The sequence below is a fragment of the Lytechinus pictus genome, chromosome 3 (assembly GCF_037042905.1).
Source record: "Lytechinus pictus isolate F3 Inbred chromosome 3, Lp3.0, whole genome shotgun sequence".
Taxonomy (NCBI): domain Eukaryota; kingdom Metazoa; phylum Echinodermata; class Echinoidea; order Temnopleuroida; family Toxopneustidae; genus Lytechinus; species Lytechinus pictus.
In genome coordinates, this window is record NC_087247.1 from 28,628,112 (window position 1) to 28,647,201 (window position 19,090).

At 37.1% G+C, this 19,090-nt stretch overlaps 1 protein-coding gene across 1 annotated transcript; it reads left to right on the forward strand.

The window, feature by feature from the left end:
- Positions 1–7,571: 7,571 nt before the first annotated feature.
- Positions 7,572–18,863, forward strand: LOC129257493 (prickle planar cell polarity protein 3-like). The gene is made up of 4 exons (XM_054895828.2): positions 7,572–10,524; positions 10,729–10,980; positions 13,190–13,393; positions 14,004–18,863. The coding sequence occupies exons 1-4, from the start codon at positions 10,393–10,395 to the stop codon at positions 15,522–15,524; spliced, it is 2,109 nt and encodes a 702-aa protein (XP_054751803.2). The 5' UTR covers positions 7,572–10,392; the 3' UTR covers positions 15,525–18,863.
- Positions 18,864–19,090: the final 227 nt, after the last annotated feature.

The window sequence follows — 19,090 nt, forward strand, 5'->3', positions numbered from 1 at the left end:
AAAGCCCTCGTGCAAGGTTTCATTCCATGCTCAGAGCTAACTTCAGCTTAGGTTGATAGCAAACAAGCAAGATGTGGCTTGCTGGTATAGATCCAAGGAGTTGTATTTTTATTTCTTTTAAGTTGTCTGACTTAAAATGTGATACATTCCCTGACCCTCTAACAAAAAGATTTCTAGGTGGTTTCAGACCGCCTCGAAGTTCGCCAGTTCCAGGCATTCTCTGATCGGGAAATTTACCCCGATCAGAAAATACCAGGTATTTTGGCGGTGTGAAAGCAAACTACGCGTAATATCCCCGAAAGAAAATACCCGATAAATAGTAGGTACTTGGCGAAATTACGAGAACTTTCGCGGGGATTTTTCCAAGGTCGTGGGTATTTTGGCGGTCTGAAAGCAAATTACGGGAACTTTTAGCCCAGCGTGTCGTTGGGTGCGGCGCCGTGCATGGGTTGCTGCTGGGCTAGTGATTTTGAATTTCGCGCCTTGCTGCTTATCAGACCATACTGCGCATGCTCGTAACTTCAGGAACTTATCCCGAAGGGTATGTTTCAGGGCGGTGTGAATGCAGGAATAATTAATGGGTATTTTTCAGCCTAAAAAGTTCTCGTAATTTAACGGGGATTCTTGTGATCGAGGCGGTTTGAAACCACCTTCTGTAATCTGTATGTGGGTATAGTATCTGAGCATGCAAAAATGTCATTAATTAATTTATCTATTTATTTATTTATTTATTTGTTTGGTTGTTCATTCGTTCACTCAATCAATCACTCATTCACTTATTTGCTCACTTTATTTATTTATGGGGGAGGGGGGGGGGGGGGCTACATGTACTTTTCACCAACTAACATTAAATATAATACAACATCATATACATATAAGCCTTAACACTGCATTGAATTGGGATTTCCGAGGCTCTATTTTCCAGGGCATTTCAGGGGAAATTTTAAATCGTGTAACACATGTTAGTTTTTTATCATTGCAATTTTCCATTAGTATGATTAAATTCATTGTAAAATTTTCAGGGAATAAAGACAAGTTCAATAAACCTTGAAGAAACATTTGACCTTTTTAGTTTTAAATGTACATTTTCTTAGAATTAATTAGTTCTAGCTTTTTCAACTGGGTTATTTCCTTTGTATCACTTGCGAGTCTGCTACATGCTTTCATGAAATAGACAGCCACCAATTATCTCTAAAACCTTTCATCTATTCATTAATCCACATTTTCTTTTGATTAAAAGTTTAAATTAAATACACTCATCCCATAAAAATCAATTACTTGAATGTTTAAGTTAAATAGAAAACATATATGATAGAATGAATTTACACTGTTCATTATTTTGTGCATGGACCTAATTTGACCATTACAATAGGTACATGTATGTACTGTCGAGGCTTTGTTGAGGCTTTTATTGCCTTCTCAAGTCTGCGTAGAGAAGCTCTCTGCAGTGAAAGCCTCATCATTGTCAGTTTCGTTTTACTCATTTAGGGAATAAAAGCCATCCACCAGCCACTTAGGGGATACCAAGGGGTGTATTGACATTGTGAAAGTGATGAAATGTGTGCATCTTGTGGCTCTGAGAAGATAAACCAAAAAGCTTGTCAAAATTAGCTCTTCTCACTTCCCCTTAAAAAAAATGCTCTTCAGGGCAAAACCTGGCAATGCATGCTTTAATGCAATATTTCTGCATTTCATAACATCATTGGTGTTCTTATTGGGTCCTGTCACACCTAGATGTGTGGCCAGTGATTTTCTTCTTTATTATTCATAATTCTTTATAAAGAATCGTTTGTGTTAACAATAGGCAATTCTTGATATCAAGATATTGGATTAAGATTATGTGTCAGCATATGGTGACTAAAGGCCAACACACAACTTAGGACTGGTCTACGATCCGATTTTGGAACAAATCTTTTTATTTGAAGTTTGAATTAACTGTGAGAATACTAATGCAATAATTTTGGATGATTCCAAGACTATATTTTGGAGTAAAGGCCAAATTGGTTTCAAATCGTAGCCGATCATATGATAACTATGACATCACTATAACTAGATATTAAATTTGCTTTTATGATAAGGATGATAGTGCATAGTCACAGATTTGAATATAAGTATTTGTTACACAGTAAGATTAAGTAAGATGTTCCATGTCTCAATATAAGATCAAACTTATTACGTATAGTATTCCAAAATCGGGTCGCAGAGTAATCGTAAGGTGTGCGATGGCCTTAATACATTCCGATGTGACAGCCCCTTATGAAAGATCCACTAAGGATAAAAATGCTAAACTAGTGAATCTGTAGACTTTATAAGCAAGGTTGTCATTTCTTATGGTTTCCTCCCTGAAGCGAATGACATCACAATCACAGAATCTCTACATTATTACACCTTCCTGCCTGTCAAATCAACCAAGAATGTTGAATAATTCCTAACTCTTTCCCCCTCTATTTCATAACATTTATGATTTTTATCAAGATCAATACATCATAACAACAGTAAACTCTCATTATGCACGACCTTAGCTTGAAATATCTTTGGGGGAGTATTGTCTATCAAGATTATACACCAACCAGTGCAATATTGTAACCGCCTGAAGCCCTACCAGGTTACTGGCTCCCCACATCCGCGGAGAAATAAAAAAATACGTTCTTCCGTTTTCCTGAAAAGAAGGGTAATAATCGTGGCATGATTCGGGGGAGTTTATCCGTTTCTTCTCGCGGGGGGTCTGTGCGACACTAATTGCTCATCCAAGGTAAGATGCGATAGCTTTGCGCCCCTCCAATATGACACTCAAGTGTTTTGGCCCTTGGCTGCGTCTCCGATTTCTCCAACGATGGTGGTTCCATGGTTTGCTCTATAATCTCCGCCTCTTCTTCTTATTTGAGGGGTCATTTTGGTATTTGCACTTTCATCGTCTGCCCTTCTTGTTTACTTTTTATTCCACCAAGTGATGATAAAAGGATTTTTAGTTTATTTTTTTAATTATTTATTTATTGTTCGTGATTGATTTATTATTGATGGTGATTTAAGCTAAGAAAGGATAGATAAAAGGGGAAAACACCCAGTGGTTTACTGCATCTTTGGAGCATCAGCTAGGTTACAGAAAAAGATAAAAATATTCAGAATATGGTTGGGAATTAAAAAGTCTATGTAAAATTAAAGATGTAGTTTTTTTAGTGATCTTTAAGTAGCTAACCCATTTTAGAGGGCCTTAAGTTTCCTAATGAAAATTATAGGCATACGTGTATGGTTGCATATTTGAAATGTGTGTACCTAGGATGTAATGTTTGTTCTTGGGCCAATCACTTTTAAGCTATCCATCTTTCATCGTAACTGACCTGTCAAGTTCAAAGTACTGACCAATTGCAGCTTTCAGTTGAAAGTGTGTAGCTCGGTGTCACTTTCACAAAATGTCACTCAATCGTAAGGATAATAGGAAAGAAGCGGGAGGCTGAGTTGGTTTTATTAGGACAGCATTGGCAGGTCAAGAGGTGGTGAATATCATAAATAGTAGAAATCTTTGAAAAAAGCAAATTAGCCCCCCTCTCCCTCTCAGTTTTCTCCAATGCAGATTGATTTTACTGCGTGTATTGTAGAAAAAGTATAATACAGGTTCATGTAGTTTAATGGAAAGTATACCTATTTCATCCTTTTTTAAATTTCACTCTTATATTAGTGCCTCTGTTAGTTATTATGTCTGATAGGCCATTGTTCACAAAGGGCATCAATATGCAAAAGAAAATAATAATAATTGCATGATTCTGGATTTCATTAAAAAACTACATTATTTTATAAAGATGTTCCCTTTATTGAAGTGAAATCTTGATTGATGTGAGTTATTTCTGTGAAATAGCCTACATTATTGAGCCACCCAATCACCATCATCATTGCTTGCACCTGTGTCGAATCAACTTCTAAATTTTCGCCCATCTCCAGATAATCTGTGGTGACCATATCAGCTGCAACCAGAATCAACCTCGCTAGCTAACGTCTTCATATACCCAATGTCAAAATGCATATCATTTTGTATAGTGCTATTATAAAGTTTGAAACCGCAATATTCACTAGTCTTCATCAGCAGACATGTTTTTCTTTTCCCCAGACAAAATGAAGTTGTATGATGCTGGGTTGATATTATTTCGCCCCTTACAAAGACTCTATCTTGGAGTTTATTTACTATTGAAGTCAAATACACACATGTATGTATGTTTTGAATTTTGACTCGGCCTTTGGGCAAGACTGGGGGGTTTTGGTGTGAAAGCTAGGATAATTTTTCATCAGCGATGATGAAGTGTAATTTGGGGTCAATCCATTCTCTTTCACCCCGCAAGCTAGGATAAGATCTTTTCTGAGCACCCTTCCACAAATACAAAAGATCCATACAGTGAATGGTGGTGGCTTTCTGGTAGGGAGCGGAGGGCAGAGTGAATTGGAAAAAAGGGAATTTTTAGAGCTCGAAATACCCAGAGTTGATTGAAATTGATTCTAAGTTGAGCCCAGAAGGGATCTAGGGGAAGAATCTGCTTTGTATGTACACATAAACATTTGTCACGAGGGGGAGACGGAGGTCCAGAGGTGGGATGCACTTTTTTAAGCTCGGCGTCCATACCAAATTTATGATTGCCACTCATATTCATGAAAATAAATATTTCATTCTGCAAGACAATTCACATCCATATCTACATGTATAATGCATGGTGTTGGAGTACACTGGCAATTCAAATGACAGTGAAATTTGAATCTGCTTTCTGTCGTTTTTATCGAGTATAACTATAATATTGTTAATTATCTCGATCAGATGTGAACTTATCTCAGGACGATGTGTTATTTCTTTCTTAAAACTATAAATTGTGTATTTTCAAATGTTCATAAGGTTGCTTCATCAATATTAAGAAGGCATTAGATCTATTTGAATTCAAATGCTTGATTCACACATTATGTCTTGGAAGCCTCCAGGTATAATTTGTATATATATATGTTTCATGAATAAAGACATATGTTTCTTGTTACGAGCCCCTTCTGATTAAGGTATATTTCTATGTACATTGTTAGCTCATGTTTGTTTGGTTCAAAGCTTGCTGGGATATTTTATTCATTGGAATAACCAGTTACGGTAGGCTACGCACTCCATTGCCTGTGGGATTGCTCGCAGGAAAGAAATAACCTGTATGCTATGAGGCTACATCTCTGCTGTTTGCCTAGGCTCATCTCGGATGTAAACTTTGCAGAAGGAATTATCTGAAGCATCAGTCGGGGAGGCCTGCAGGGTTGGTCTGTGAAAACCCCCACCTAGCGAGTCCTCCAGATACCCATGCCTGTTCCTTGATGATAGACTGGTCTTCTACTGCTGATAGAAACACACTGGTTTAGGTGAAGTTCAACATACTACTCATGGATGGAGTAGTAGTACTCCTCCCTTTGTGTAGGGAATGTCAGCACTGCAATTATCTGATTAGTTCTATTATTGGAATGAATTGCTTAATCAGTTCCAATTCCCAGGTGAGTTACTTTCCATATGTCAGGATGTTTGTTCGCTTGAACGGTTCAAGTTTGGAGTGTATCCTTTTTTTGCTCGGGACCTTACCAGGGATCGGGTGCAGCATTCCGGCCGTCTCTTCTACATCTTTCAATGTTGCATATTCTCCACATAGATGATACTTTGCAAAGAATGCCTTCCTTTTCTTTTTCAGTTGCAGAGCTTTCAACTTAAAAAGACATTGCAAACTAAGTTACTTTTCCAAATTATGCATCATTCTTTTGCTCAAGACCTTTTAAGGAATTGGGTTCAGCATTCTGGCAGTATATATACATGTATGTTTTAGTGTTGCAGAAATATTCTCTTCACAAATGATGTACACAAAATTACCAGCGCTTCCAACTTAAAATGCAAAGTTCATTACAATCTACATGTAAGTTACTTTACCAAAATATGCATCATATGAAGTATTTATTATAATCTGATGGAAAATGAAAATAAAAGTTCCCAGCAGTATATTATTCATAATATAGCTTTTGAGCAACCTCAGACTGCACTTATTTTGTCCACAGCACCTCTTTTGTATTCCTCACGCAAACTGCAAAATAGCTCATACATTGTGATGAGAAATAAAACATGCTACTATGCATTGTAGGCCCAATTTGTTACTCCCCAATTGGGGAAATGCCAAGGGCGCAAATATTAATAAATAAAAGCCAGCATGAAAGTCAATGAGGTGGGACCAAGTGTATTATGCGACCTCTTTCAGCCCGTAGAAGTATTTGCTATTCAACTCGGGCCTGTGCAGTATACTGGTGAGTCATTTTCTCTTTTAAAATGAACTCCTGCTTACCTTCTACATGCGGTAAACAATTGGGTTTGCCAGGGAAAACACAAGATTATTCTAGGGCAGGCAGACCCACTGGTTGGTGTATATTACGACCAACATAGAGAATAATTATTCTGTTTGAAACTAAACTGAACAGATGCCACAAACCAGAGTTTATTTTGCATATTTGACACACATTAAAAAAGAATGTTAGTAAGAGTACAGACTCAATTTGACACTTGAGTTGAACTTTAATTTGTAAGTTTGACTGTCCTAGATTTGCCTTCTTAAATATTTTTTCTTCTTGTAAATCAAGTTTGACACCACTATTACACAAAATATATAGTAATCCTCCTCAAACGATATGAGACCCTGAGAACTACACCTACCTCTTGGAAAGGTGGGGGCATACGAGAAAACAAGTAGGACTAAAAGTGAGAAAGAATTACTGATGAAATTTAATCTCTGTTACCATTGATGACTATTCAGATTCAGGTCCAGAATTAGATTTAATTTACTGGCCAATTACAGATTTAAAAAAAATCAAATTTATTATCCTCCCTGTATGGAAAGGATCAAGTAATTGAGAGTCCTAAAGAAATTCTGAAACACCATTTCAGTGTTAACAACTATTGAAATATATTTATTCAGGAAAACACAAGATCAGTATAAAAACACTTTTACATCAAGGTCCTGAAAAGGTTAAAAAGTTACATCAAAATTCAAAACTGATATAAGATACGACCAGCTGCATATGATATAATAAAATAAAAATAAAACTACTTAAGTGTGTAGATTGTAAAGTAGTCTAATTGTCCTGCAGTATCCTCAATACTATTTCTAAGATTTCAGTACCCTAATTCTGTGAAGAAGTTCATGGGCCAAACCTTAAAACTTGATATCAGAAGACATATAGAATTGTATTCTCCTTGACATTTATCAAGGATTGATGAAGACTATTTGGCCCATCAGTTTACCGGAACTAAAGAGATGCAAAGTCAAAGTCAGAATTTAATGGATAGCAAACAACCATACGGGTTAGGAATGGCCGAGTTAATGTCTCTCTTTAATGATCTTCTCCATTGGTGAAATATTCAGGACGCGGTCTGATGTGGGTAAAGTTTGGATGGATCTCATGGAAGGGAGAATAAGGGTCATTTATCTTGTCTTTCTTTCTCCATCCCTACACTATATTGCGTTATGGAATGCCATTTATTCCTGATGAAGATGTTATTTCTTTGCTGTAAACGTGATGTGAATATGATAAAGGCTAAATTATTCTCTTTGACATTCATGAATGATTATAACATAGCCATCAACTGTACGTTATTTCTACATACAAGTGATTATACTTTACTTTAGATTTTGTAATTTTATTTGGTTATAGGGGGCGGTCACCCTAAAATGAATCATTAAAAGAAGATATTACGTAAAATATGATATACATAGTGTACTATTAAATGTATCACCCTTGGTACTTACTTTCTTAATGACATTGGAAATTAGGTGGAGGAGGAAAAGGTGTATCCTTGTTTGCATAGGTGAGAAGGTTAAAGACAAAGTAATTACTGCTTGCCTTGGGCTTGCACTTGTACATATTTGCATGCCTTCCAAGGTTGCAGTGTCTACTTTTTTCTATTTGAGGAACTAGGCAGTGAAGCAGTTCTTTACCCGTCATCTTCCATGTTGTGGATGCATCCCGTATCATTGCTTGATCACCTTCGCCAGCTGTATGGCCATCGATACATCATCCTATTATGTTTCCAATCTACTAAACAGGGGTCCTCCAAAACCTCTTCTGAGGTAGGGAGGAAAGGAGGAGGGGCACTTTGCCATTTGGTAACTCATCTATCTTCCAGCATCCTCTCTGAATCTCCCAGCATTCCCTCCTCTCTGTTTGCTCGCCAGACGAGCATCGATTGATCAGCTATCATCCAGGAGCATCTTTCTGTCTCCCATCGCTTCCTCTGGTTGTCTTGATATCGCACCCCAGGGGTTCTGTAGGGATGGGTTACCTTTGCTGTAAGAGTGTTAGTTTGGGGGTTGGAGGGTGGTATTTTGTGTACCTTAGTAATATTGAGTTTGTGCTATCTTGTAAAGGAAGCTTTGTTACACTATCTTGCATCACTTTGAAAAATGATTTACCGTGTGTTGATCTCTGATTTTGATCCATGAATGCAGCTGCCGAAAGTAAAATAAATATCATGAAAGCACTCTGTTGTAGCATGCAGCTAGCAGACAGTGACCCAAAATTCAGCATAAGGAATTGTACGCACATACTGTAGTTTCCAAATAGATCTAATGTTGCAGTATTTTTGCATTGTGCTGAGAATAGAGTTTCCAAATAGGGCTCATGTTTCTGTTCAGCTCAGCCTGATTTGGGGGGTTTAATCCACTTTTCAGTGCATGAATATAAAGCGAGACATATAGCTTTTGTTTTCGTCTTATCATGGTTTGCTATGTACATAAAACATTCTGACCAGTTGGTATGTTTTGGACATCAAGGGATTTGATGGTAGCCATTTAGGTAGTTTATTCCCTCTCGCATGCCTGTAATATCAGTATAAGAACGACGTGTTGACGATAAAAAACGGGATAAATTGCATTTTTATGACGAGTAGACAATGTTGTCTATGTGCTTCATGGCCGCAGCAGGCTCCAAACATAGTGCCTCTGATGTAGCCAATTTAGCCGTCCTCTTCCTCATAAATTGAGCCATACCCTCTCCCACATCCATGCTCTAAATCCCTACCACTCTATTCCACACCCCTCCTTCTCGCCTCCCTCCAAGTCCCTTTTGATTGCCTGCTTGATAGCCCAGCATTAGACCCGTTTCCAGAGTAATAGCTTTCCAAATGAGATAGGACTGCTCGTTTTCTCTCCCCGACAATCCTCAAATTGAGTTTGTATTCCAGGTCTTGACATTTTTCGTTTGATGCGCGATGCCATGATGGAAACATTACCCCTTCTCTTTGTGGTGACGATTTCATTTACCCCGTTTTGCGGTCGATCGGAATTATGATGGAATAGTTTGGTCGGAATTGATACAATAATGGAATTCTTTCATCTTATTTTCATGTTTTGTATTTTTCTGCCTTAAAGTGGAGCCTCTGAGGTGCTCATATGTGTCCACTTCATAGTGTGATCTATCGCTGTTTGTTTTCGCTTCCTGTTACAATCAGGATCTTTACCTTTTTCAAAGTGTCGTCGACATCTTAAAATCAAAGACATTTCCATTTTCTTTTTTCTGTGCATACAATCTTCACACTCTGCCTCGGGAGGATATCATATAGCTATCTCTTCTCTCCTTCAATTGTCTGGCAATTTCCAAGTGCTCTCAACAGGAACTTATCTTATTTTTGTACATAATACTTGTGATTTTTTTTTGTCTAGTCACTTGAACATTTTGTCTTCTTTCTTTATTTGGCTACATGTACTGTCTTTACTTTGATTTATATTGATTATCAATATTGTGTTCATGGACAGACACACTCTGCATTTATCTTTCTCTTAACTTTTTCACAAAACTTCATATTTTCTGAACCGATATAATTTTCTGTCATTTTCCTTGTATCATGAATAAAATGACAATTATTCTTTGATCATTTATGGTGCATTTGAAGTCATATTTGTTTAAACTAATTACAATAATTATTTCATGTGTAGTACAATGCTCAAGCATTTCAAGGAATACATTCCTGCAAGGCGCTCATTTACCTCATATGGGTTGTGTATAACATTTTGTGGATCAATTTCTTTCTGAAAGAAATTAGGCCATGGGTGGGATTCGAACCCACGGCCCTCTTTCATAGTTATGAGGCTAATCCACTGGGCCTCAGCATTCTAAATAATTTTGCCCAAATGATGTATACAATGATTTGCATCTTCATAGGAGCAGTGTTATTAAGTATCTTCTGGATTGCATCTTCAACTGATATCCTTATTTTATGTTTTTTAAAAAGATTGTAATACCCACATTTTTTGTATTGCATTTTTCAAAACTGTTAGTCATATTTCATCTCTTTCTTCTCGTTTCTACAGGAAGATTTGTCTACACTGTAAGTGTCCCAGGGAGGACCACATCGTAATGGCGGTGGACCAAGAGAAGAATGTCAACCGGATGATGACTGATTTCCAGAGAAGCTCTGCATCTGATGATGATAGTGGGTGTGTCCTAGAGGAATACACTTGGATACCACCAGGGCTCAAACCGGATCAGGTATTACCGTCATTCACTCTCAAGATATTTTCTTTATGAAAATTAACAAAAATTATGAAATTTTAATTTTCAAAATTTATATGTTAGGATCTATAGCAGATGGTGAAACTTACCAGTTCCTGTGCATATGCAGTTGATGATCTCTCTTGAATGTCCTATACATCTCCATTATCCCTTTCCTCTGTACTGCCAATGTCTTTACAGGTCCATCGGTACTTCTGCAGCCTGCCGGACGACAAGGTGCCGTACGTGAACAGTGCGGGGGAGAAGTTCCGCATCAAGTCCCTTCTGCAGCAGCTCCCGCCCCACGACAATGAGGTCCGGTACTGCAACGGCCTTGGAGAGGAGGAGAAGAAGGAGTTGAGGATGTTCAGCAGCCAGAGGAAGCGGGAGGCGCTGGGGAGAGGAGCAGCCAGACCCATACCCATCACCCTGACAGCAAGCATATGTAACCAGGTTAGTGGTCTATCCATTAGCTGTTGATAGGTTAGAGTATGACTACAGTCTCCCCTGTCTTAATGGCCAACTGTTCGTAGTGGAAACCTGTCTTTAGTGACCTATATAATTGTCTATAGTTTTAAGTTATTTGTCATGGAACCTGTCTTCAGTGGCCACATTTTCCGTGGCCATATATTCTGTCTCCTCTTGGTGGCCTTGGATAGACAGGTTTGACTGTACTTGTGTGGGTTCCATGACATTTACCCCTAAAGACAATTGCTCCTACGGAAAATCCACATATTGATCCAAACATGAACCCTACCCCTAAAAACCCAACCCTAACCCTGAAAACCCAACCATAACCCTAATCTTTGCATCATTCTGATCCATAAACCATAACACACCCCCAACCCTATATCTTTAGAGATATTAACAGAGGAACCCCCCCCCCCCCTCCCGAAAGAAAGAAAAAAAAAAAAAAATCCTTCTGGCATTTATACTTTAACTTATTTCATAATTAACAACAAAATGCATACTTGACCTGACTTGATTGTAAAAGGCACTTCTACACCTATTACTAAGAAATAGGTCATTGTCCTTGCTTAACCTTTTGGTCGTATCCTGAATGGTGTTTTCATTTTGATGAGAGAACAAGCATCGGATTCCCTCACCAAACACTGCTTATCCTTAGGTGTGAAATATCTAGCATTCTTACCCCCATCCCCCAATACTCTCTTGTCTGTCCAGTGAAATATGGACGTAACTTGGCGTTAAACTGTATCAGTTAATGGCCTTTAAACTCAATAGGCACATTCAGACCAACTTGATCACCAGAATAATTGTTAAATTACAAGAACTTGCCTCACAATACTTGATAATTTTTTTTCTACATTCATACATACCCAAACAATCATTTGGGGGTAAGTTATCAAAGTTGTTGGCAGGTGCAAGTATAGTTAGAAAGCACCATCGACTGCCCTCGGCACACTCAATGGGATTGATAAGTTCTCATAATTAACTTTTATGCTGCAAGAATAACCACAACCATAGAAAATATCACTGAAAGTTCTCATAATATTGACAAGTAACTACGTTTTAGCAGGTATTTTCTTATTGGAAAATTGCAAGCAACTTCCTTTCACACTGGTAAAAGAACTTGGTATTTTCTGATCGGGGTAGATCAGGGTAAACTTTTTGATCAGAGAATACCTGGCATTCTCGAATTCGAGTCAGTCTGAAAGCACCTTAAAAAATTCTTATTAATCCTCTGTGATGGTATCAGCTGTTGATGATGAGAAGGATGTTAATGCTTTCATACTCCTCTTCTGATGATATGTGGGTCTGACTGACAAGGTGACCTTCTGAACCGGGGAGGGGGGAAGAGGATGTGGTACTATAGTTCAATCACCTGTAAACAATGACTGAAAGAAATCTTGTTCCCATTATAAATATTTTGGGTAAAATGTTCTTACTTCAAAGGTGATTTTTGAAGATGTTTTGTTTAGATAGTCTGATAACAATAAGTAAAGCCAATATGAACTAGCAGCCTTATAGAGCCCCACCTCAAGTCCCCAATCACTCAAATCTGGGTCCGGTTTCATAAAGATTTGTTATAATAATAAATGCAAGATTTCTATAACCAAATTACTATTGGCCAATTAGATTGAAGCATTTCAATAGCTTATAACTGTTATTTTAAATTTGTTATTGTAACAAGTTTTATGAAATGGACCCCTGGCCCTCCTTCCTAAACCATTATACAAAATTCTGAGCAGGTTGGTCTTATATATTCTAAATTATTCTCTGTATTTATTGATTACCATCTCAAAAGGTATACTTCTAAACTCACTATTTACAACAGTTTATTCATACTTTGAATGTTATCATTCGCTTTTCATTTCAATGTATCTCCTCTGCTTTCATGCTCAAATCATTATGTCTGGAGATTAATTCAATAAGAACTTTCTAATATGCGAAAAGGGGACCTCAACTTTCCTCCAAGTATAGAAAATGTTTAAAACATCTTGAATGTCATTTTTTTTTTTTATTGCATTGTTTGCCTCTCAATTGATATGATTCAAATGATCAAATATATGACAAGGGGACTCCGAATCTGAGTTAAAAAGTTGTTTAACACATTTATAATGTCCTACCTTGTGTTAGATTGTTGCCATAATTCAAGTTATTAACCCAGTACGTTGTTCTATCTCTCTTGTTCTTCCCACAGTGCGGTGGTGGTATCAGCGCTGGAGACATTGCGGTCTTTGCCTCTCGAGCCGGTCACAACGCATCGTGGCATCCTGGTTGCTTTGCATGCTGTGTGTGTCAAGAGCTTCTGGTGGATCTAATCTACTTCTACAGAGAAGGCAAGGTTTACTGTGGAAGGCATCATGCAGAGTCTCTCAAACCTAGGTGTGCTGCCTGCGATGAGGTCAGTAACAGTGATGCGTGTCTTTAGGAATTAAATGGGAATGGTATGAAGATGGGTTACCTGAGGGGGTGATTTGAACTCATTTCATCCCAAAGTAAATTTTGAAGAAAAATTTACGATATTTTTTTGACTATTTTATCCTTAATAAGGACATCTTCGAGGCATTTCAGTGCTCTTTGGAAAGGACTCCATCATGCTCGGGGTATTTCATAAAATACAATTGATATTAAGATTGATTTCAAGATTGATCAAACACCTTTTAGATCTTCTCTCGTACAGTGTAGGAGAAAATTTTATCATTCAATTTGACTGAAGTTGACTAGCTGGCAGAGGAGGATCAAAAGACATGCATTAACTGCAACCTTGGATGTAACATAAAGAATACAAAACTTTCATCAAGTAGAGTATTTTTGTGGATAGGAATTCATTACATATGGAAACCCTCGCGTATAGCTGATGATACTTTCGTAATCTTTAACGTTTTAGAGAATGTTATGAAACTGAATTTTCAATAGAAATTATAAAATACCTTTGATTATATAGGGGATCGTTACTTTAATTGGAAAAGTCAAATCACGCTCCTCTCTACTGTTTTTTTTCTTCTGCTCAGATAATATTTGCAGACGAGTGCACTGAGGCTGAGGGTCGTAGCTGGCACATGAAACATTTCTGTTGCTTTGAATGCGACGCACAGCTAGGAGGTCAGCGCTATATCATGAGAGAAGGACACCCATACTGCTGTCAGTGCTTTGAAAGTCTGTTTGCAGAGTATTGCGATGCTTGCGGAGAAGCCATAGGAGTTGATCAAGGTCAAATGTCGCACGAAGGCCAGCACTGGCATGCCACGGAGAAGTGCTTCTCATGTTGTACATGCCACCGCTCATTACTCGGGCGACCTTTCTTGCCAAAGCATGGACTCATCTACTGCAGTAGTGCGTGCAGTCGGGGAGAACTGGCAGGGAAGGATGGCAAAGAAACCCTGCATATTGCCAAGGACAGTAGGACTGATAATGAGAGTAGGAGTCGGAGGCCGATTAATCTTGATGATTTAAACCTGGACAATTTGAGTGTTGTTGCTTCAGAGACAGGAAGGGAAACATCCCTCAAGAGGAGTAGAGACATATCAAGAAGGTCGTTACCTGATCTGCGGAATGGTCCCTCAACGGACTACAGTAGACCTAGGAGTGCAATGCAGGATAGACGGAGGAAAGCAAACAGTTCCTCCTCGCAAAATCTATCCATGCACAAAGGCCAGAGACACGATCAGCAGGGAAGGCCGCAGCCTCCTCCCAGGCCTCCTTCGCACACGCAGGTGGATGCGAGGAATCAAGGAGGAGCGGTGGACTTCAGGACAGCAACCAACACAATTGGAGGTGCGCGGTCTATGCAGGCATCGACTGTTAGCACTCCTCAGCATAAGCGATATCAGACGGCATACAGTGCACAGCAGCAGCAACAACATCAGCAGAATGGGATGAGACAAGATGTAATGAGACAGGATGGTCTAAGGTACGACCAGCAGCGGAATGGACCGCACCAGCAGCAGAATCCTCACTTTAATTCCTATGGGAGGAATGAGAGGAAAGGCTTCTCTGAACATCGGTATGAAGAGCCACACAAGAACAATCGGCTTCGAAGCGAGAGCCACCACAACAAGCTCTGTGACAATTACGAAGAACTGGAGCCTGTGTCGCACCGCAAAGACATGCAGAGGAGAGCTTCCATCAAGTCCGAAGGTGGCGATCGCTACAGTCCCAGAAGGAGACCAAACGAGCACATGACAAGATCGGCCTCTCAGTTTGATCGTCATGCCGATACCTATCACTCCGAGCGCGGTCGGGATGGTCAGTACGGCTCGCAAAGGATGACAAGAACTGTCTCATCTCATATGCGATATGATAAATACAACCGCTATGAAGATGATTACTATTCCTCCTCTTCCTCAGATGATGACGATGACTACTTCATCAGTTCTCGCAGTTCATTCATCAGCGCAGGGCCCAAGATCCGATACGTCGAGAGGGGTCCTGCTAGAGTGCAAATCAACACCCTACCCACTGTACATTATCCCAGAGATGGCAAAAAGAAGAAGTCTAGATCCAAGAAAAAGGGCAATTGCGCTGTCTCTTAAGGTATCTGTTGATCAAAGACCAATTTCCAGCTCGTGTTTTCCACTGTGTTCCCAGGTTTTATTGACAGCCATAAATGTATATTGTATTCACCAATTCTTTTCAAATATGTGTGAAGAGAAATGATGACACCTTAATGATCAAACTGCTTTTTAAACTCCATTCAGTTTCATATTGGAACAAAATCATGATTTATTTTTCAAATCATTGTTCAGCATATCAATTTCTCAAAGACTGATTTAAGTAACAGATCTTCATGTAAATTTGCGAATGTTATGAATTTCTGTTCCGATGATGTTTTATTTTCCTTTGACTTTAAATAAAAATGGTTATAGTGCAATTTTGAATTGATAAGTTATAGGACCTTTAGAGCCATGTTTTCTGACGAGAGGATCCAATTTATAACCACGTATCAATCAAGTATCAACGATAGAGTCATAAAAATACTTTTGTGATGAGGTTTATTTCAAAGGAAAACAAAAATATATAGAAAGATCAGTGAATATACAACCTCTTTAAGCATTTTTACGTACTTCATGTGATACTTTAAATTATATAATTAGAATAATCTGTTTTTTGTCTACGCACATGATCATGTAAATTTATTTTAAGTTTTCAAATTTCTAAAAACTCAGTCGGAAAATTACCTTCATTTCATGAGTGCAATTTGAATCAAGAGTTATGTGATCTTATTTTGTCAATGGTTTGTAATTTGTATTGAATGCTGGTTATGTATTCTGTAATTTTTTAATGTTAATAAATATTCATTTAAGCCTTAAAAAATATTTTTTAATGCCATTTTACTGATGATCAGTTTCAAAATGCAAATGTTCTTTACCCTGGATGCTGTCTTACAATAGTTGCGATAGATTTTTAAATTACATATTGCGATTGATTGAAAACAACAGAATCTATTTGTAAACAGAATTGAAAACAGACATACTGAAGCTTTTTGACATGTACTCATCAGATTAAAATCACATGAATTATCAGAACACTAGAGTGAAACATAATAGAATTGAAAGAAAACAGTTGACATTAATTTTGCAGTACCAAACACTTATTCACTTTAGTTGACACACAATTGATATCAACTATTATTTGAGTTTATTTGTATCAATCACAAATCTTTGTAATCTTTGTTTTTGAATGCTTCCATTTTTTCCCCATTATAGTTGAGAACAATATGGAGATGGGATAATATGGAATAAAAGAACCCCTTCGCTTTGTTGATGTATTAATCTTTTGTGTTTCAAAGGAGAACATGCAAAAGATACATTGTGCCAAAATCATACAGCAAGCTTTGAAACTATCAGATGTACAGCTTGGGAAATAATGTTTAGACCATAATGTTAAGGAGCTTAGTTGAAATTTAAAGTTGTCTTAGATTTATATCCTAAACTGTATTATCAAGTAAAGTTCTTCAATTGTATTCTTGACTCCATCATTTCATATGTATCTTCAATAGACGGAAAATATCCCTTTTGCTCTCCTTTAATTTATTTCCTGTTTCTCACAGTATGAAAGCTTTTTATAAAAGTAGGGTACTCGGTACCAGAGATCTGTTTCATGAACCTTTTTTATCAGTGGCAAGTGAGAAGCTTCTGTTATAAGTTACTGAAATGGTGCCGTGTGATTGGCCAAGAACAATTTTGTCATTAAAATTCTTCGCATTTGTGAATGACTTCAAGTTTTTTAAAGTTAGGCCCAGGTAAATGAAATAGGAAAAAAACAAAACAAACGAATTGTAATGTAACAAAATGTGTATTTCTATCACTTTTTGTAATTACAGGTAAATTTGCATATCAATCTTCCATAAGTGAAATATTTGCCCAAGTCGTAGCATGTTTTTAAACCTGATTATTCAAAACATAATGTGAAAAGTTGAGCAGATTTCTGCAGTCTCTCTCTTGAATATCTTGCAAAATAAATGTTTGATAAGCAGAAAAGAAACTTTTGTGATTACATGTAGGGTTTGTAGAATTCAATCTGAATCCATAACTAATCTTAGGAAGCCCTGAAAATTAAAAAGTATATTCATAGAAGATAGGTTTCAGCCTCATCGTATACTCCAGTCTACTCTAATGAAATGGTTTGAAAAGAAAGAGAAAAATATAACAAGAATATCACTGAAAATTTCATCAAAATTGGATGTAAAGTAAGAAGGAATTGACATTTAAAGTTTTGGTGAATTTTACAATGCACATCATGTTGGGTATGCAAGTGAGAAAACCGATGACATCACTCACTCACTATATCTTTTGTATTTCATTACATGAAATATGGAGTATCTTAATTTTTCCTCATACATTAATGTAAAATGTTTGATTTCTCCTTGAAATTGTGGGGTTGCCATTGTTGTAACCTAATGTGACTCAATTTCATTCTTCTTCATGTCAAATCTACAAATGAAAATTGAAATATTCTATATTTAATATAATAAAATAAAAAAGAAATAGGTTTTTGACATTGAGTCTCTCATTTACATATCACCCATGTTGTGCATATAACAGTAACTGTTTTTATGAAAATGAGTGAAACTTTGAAATATTATAACTTCCTTATTTTACATGAGAGTCTGATGAAATTTTTAGTATTATGCTTGTTTGATTTTTCTCCATGTATTCAACCCCACTATTGCTGGGATGGACTTGCTATTTAATATTTTGTACTTAATAACAGTACTATTACTGATCCTTCCTTTACAATCGCTAATATTGTCTATTTTCGTACTTATTCAGGCAAATACAGCCACAGAAACCTTGATGAAATAGAAATCAAAATTTACCACTGAGAAATAGCATCTCGTATACATGTTAAGTTTTCTTGGAAAAAGAATTGAATGTTTTCAGCTTTTACTGTCATGTGTGAGTTTGTCATATGCTTCTTGTATTCAAGAATTTTCAGACATGAATGATCAACTCTTGTACATATATACATACACATAAAAATATATAGTCCATGATGTACATGTAAATATACACTAAATTAATGGTAAATACATGTAACTTGTAAAAATAGGAAAATGTGGGATTATGGGATATTGTGTATACATTAAGAAAATAAAATATCTTGCGTATGATGTAGTAGAAGTTCGAGGCAGCCAAAATTAGAACTGTTTTATATTGATATGTATTATGAACCCAAAGTAATTTATTCTGCATAAAGATAAAATATCTGTTTATATTGTTCAAGATTTTAGAAGCTGTTTATCATTTTAGTGAAATATCGGTGCTTTTTTGATGCTCCTTAATTTTTTTTCATGTTTTTTTCCCAGAAGTCTGCAGTTGATGGAATGGCAAAAAAGAAAATAAATTCACAAATCATCAGTTTAAAGAAATGATCTTTCAGTCTATTTTGTGTAGTTCTTGAATAAGGGTGAATTACTGTAGTGAGGATGGATGGCAATGTTGGTGAGTGTCGATTGGGACAAGACGAGCATACTTTTGAAAATTATTGAAGGAAGTAAATCCAAAATGAATCTGTTATATATCAATGTAATAAAAAGTTATGATAGTATTTTGTTATCTACATCAAGAGCATGACTAATTTGGTGACCATTGTGTTG

Excerpts from the sequence above, each read along its gene's own strand:
- LOC129257493 (XM_054895828.2), top strand. The coding sequence starts at position 10,393 with ATGGCGGTGGACCAAGAGAAGAATGTCAACCGGATGATGACTGATTTC. Across the intron at positions 10,525-10,728 it reads CAGGGCTCAAACCGGATCAG|GTCCATCGGTACTTCTGCAG; the intron begins GTATTACCGTCA and ends ATGTCTTTACAG. Across the intron at positions 13,394-14,003 it reads GGTGTGCTGCCTGCGATGAG|ATAATATTTGCAGACGAGTG; the intron begins GTCAGTAACAGT and ends TCTTCTGCTCAG.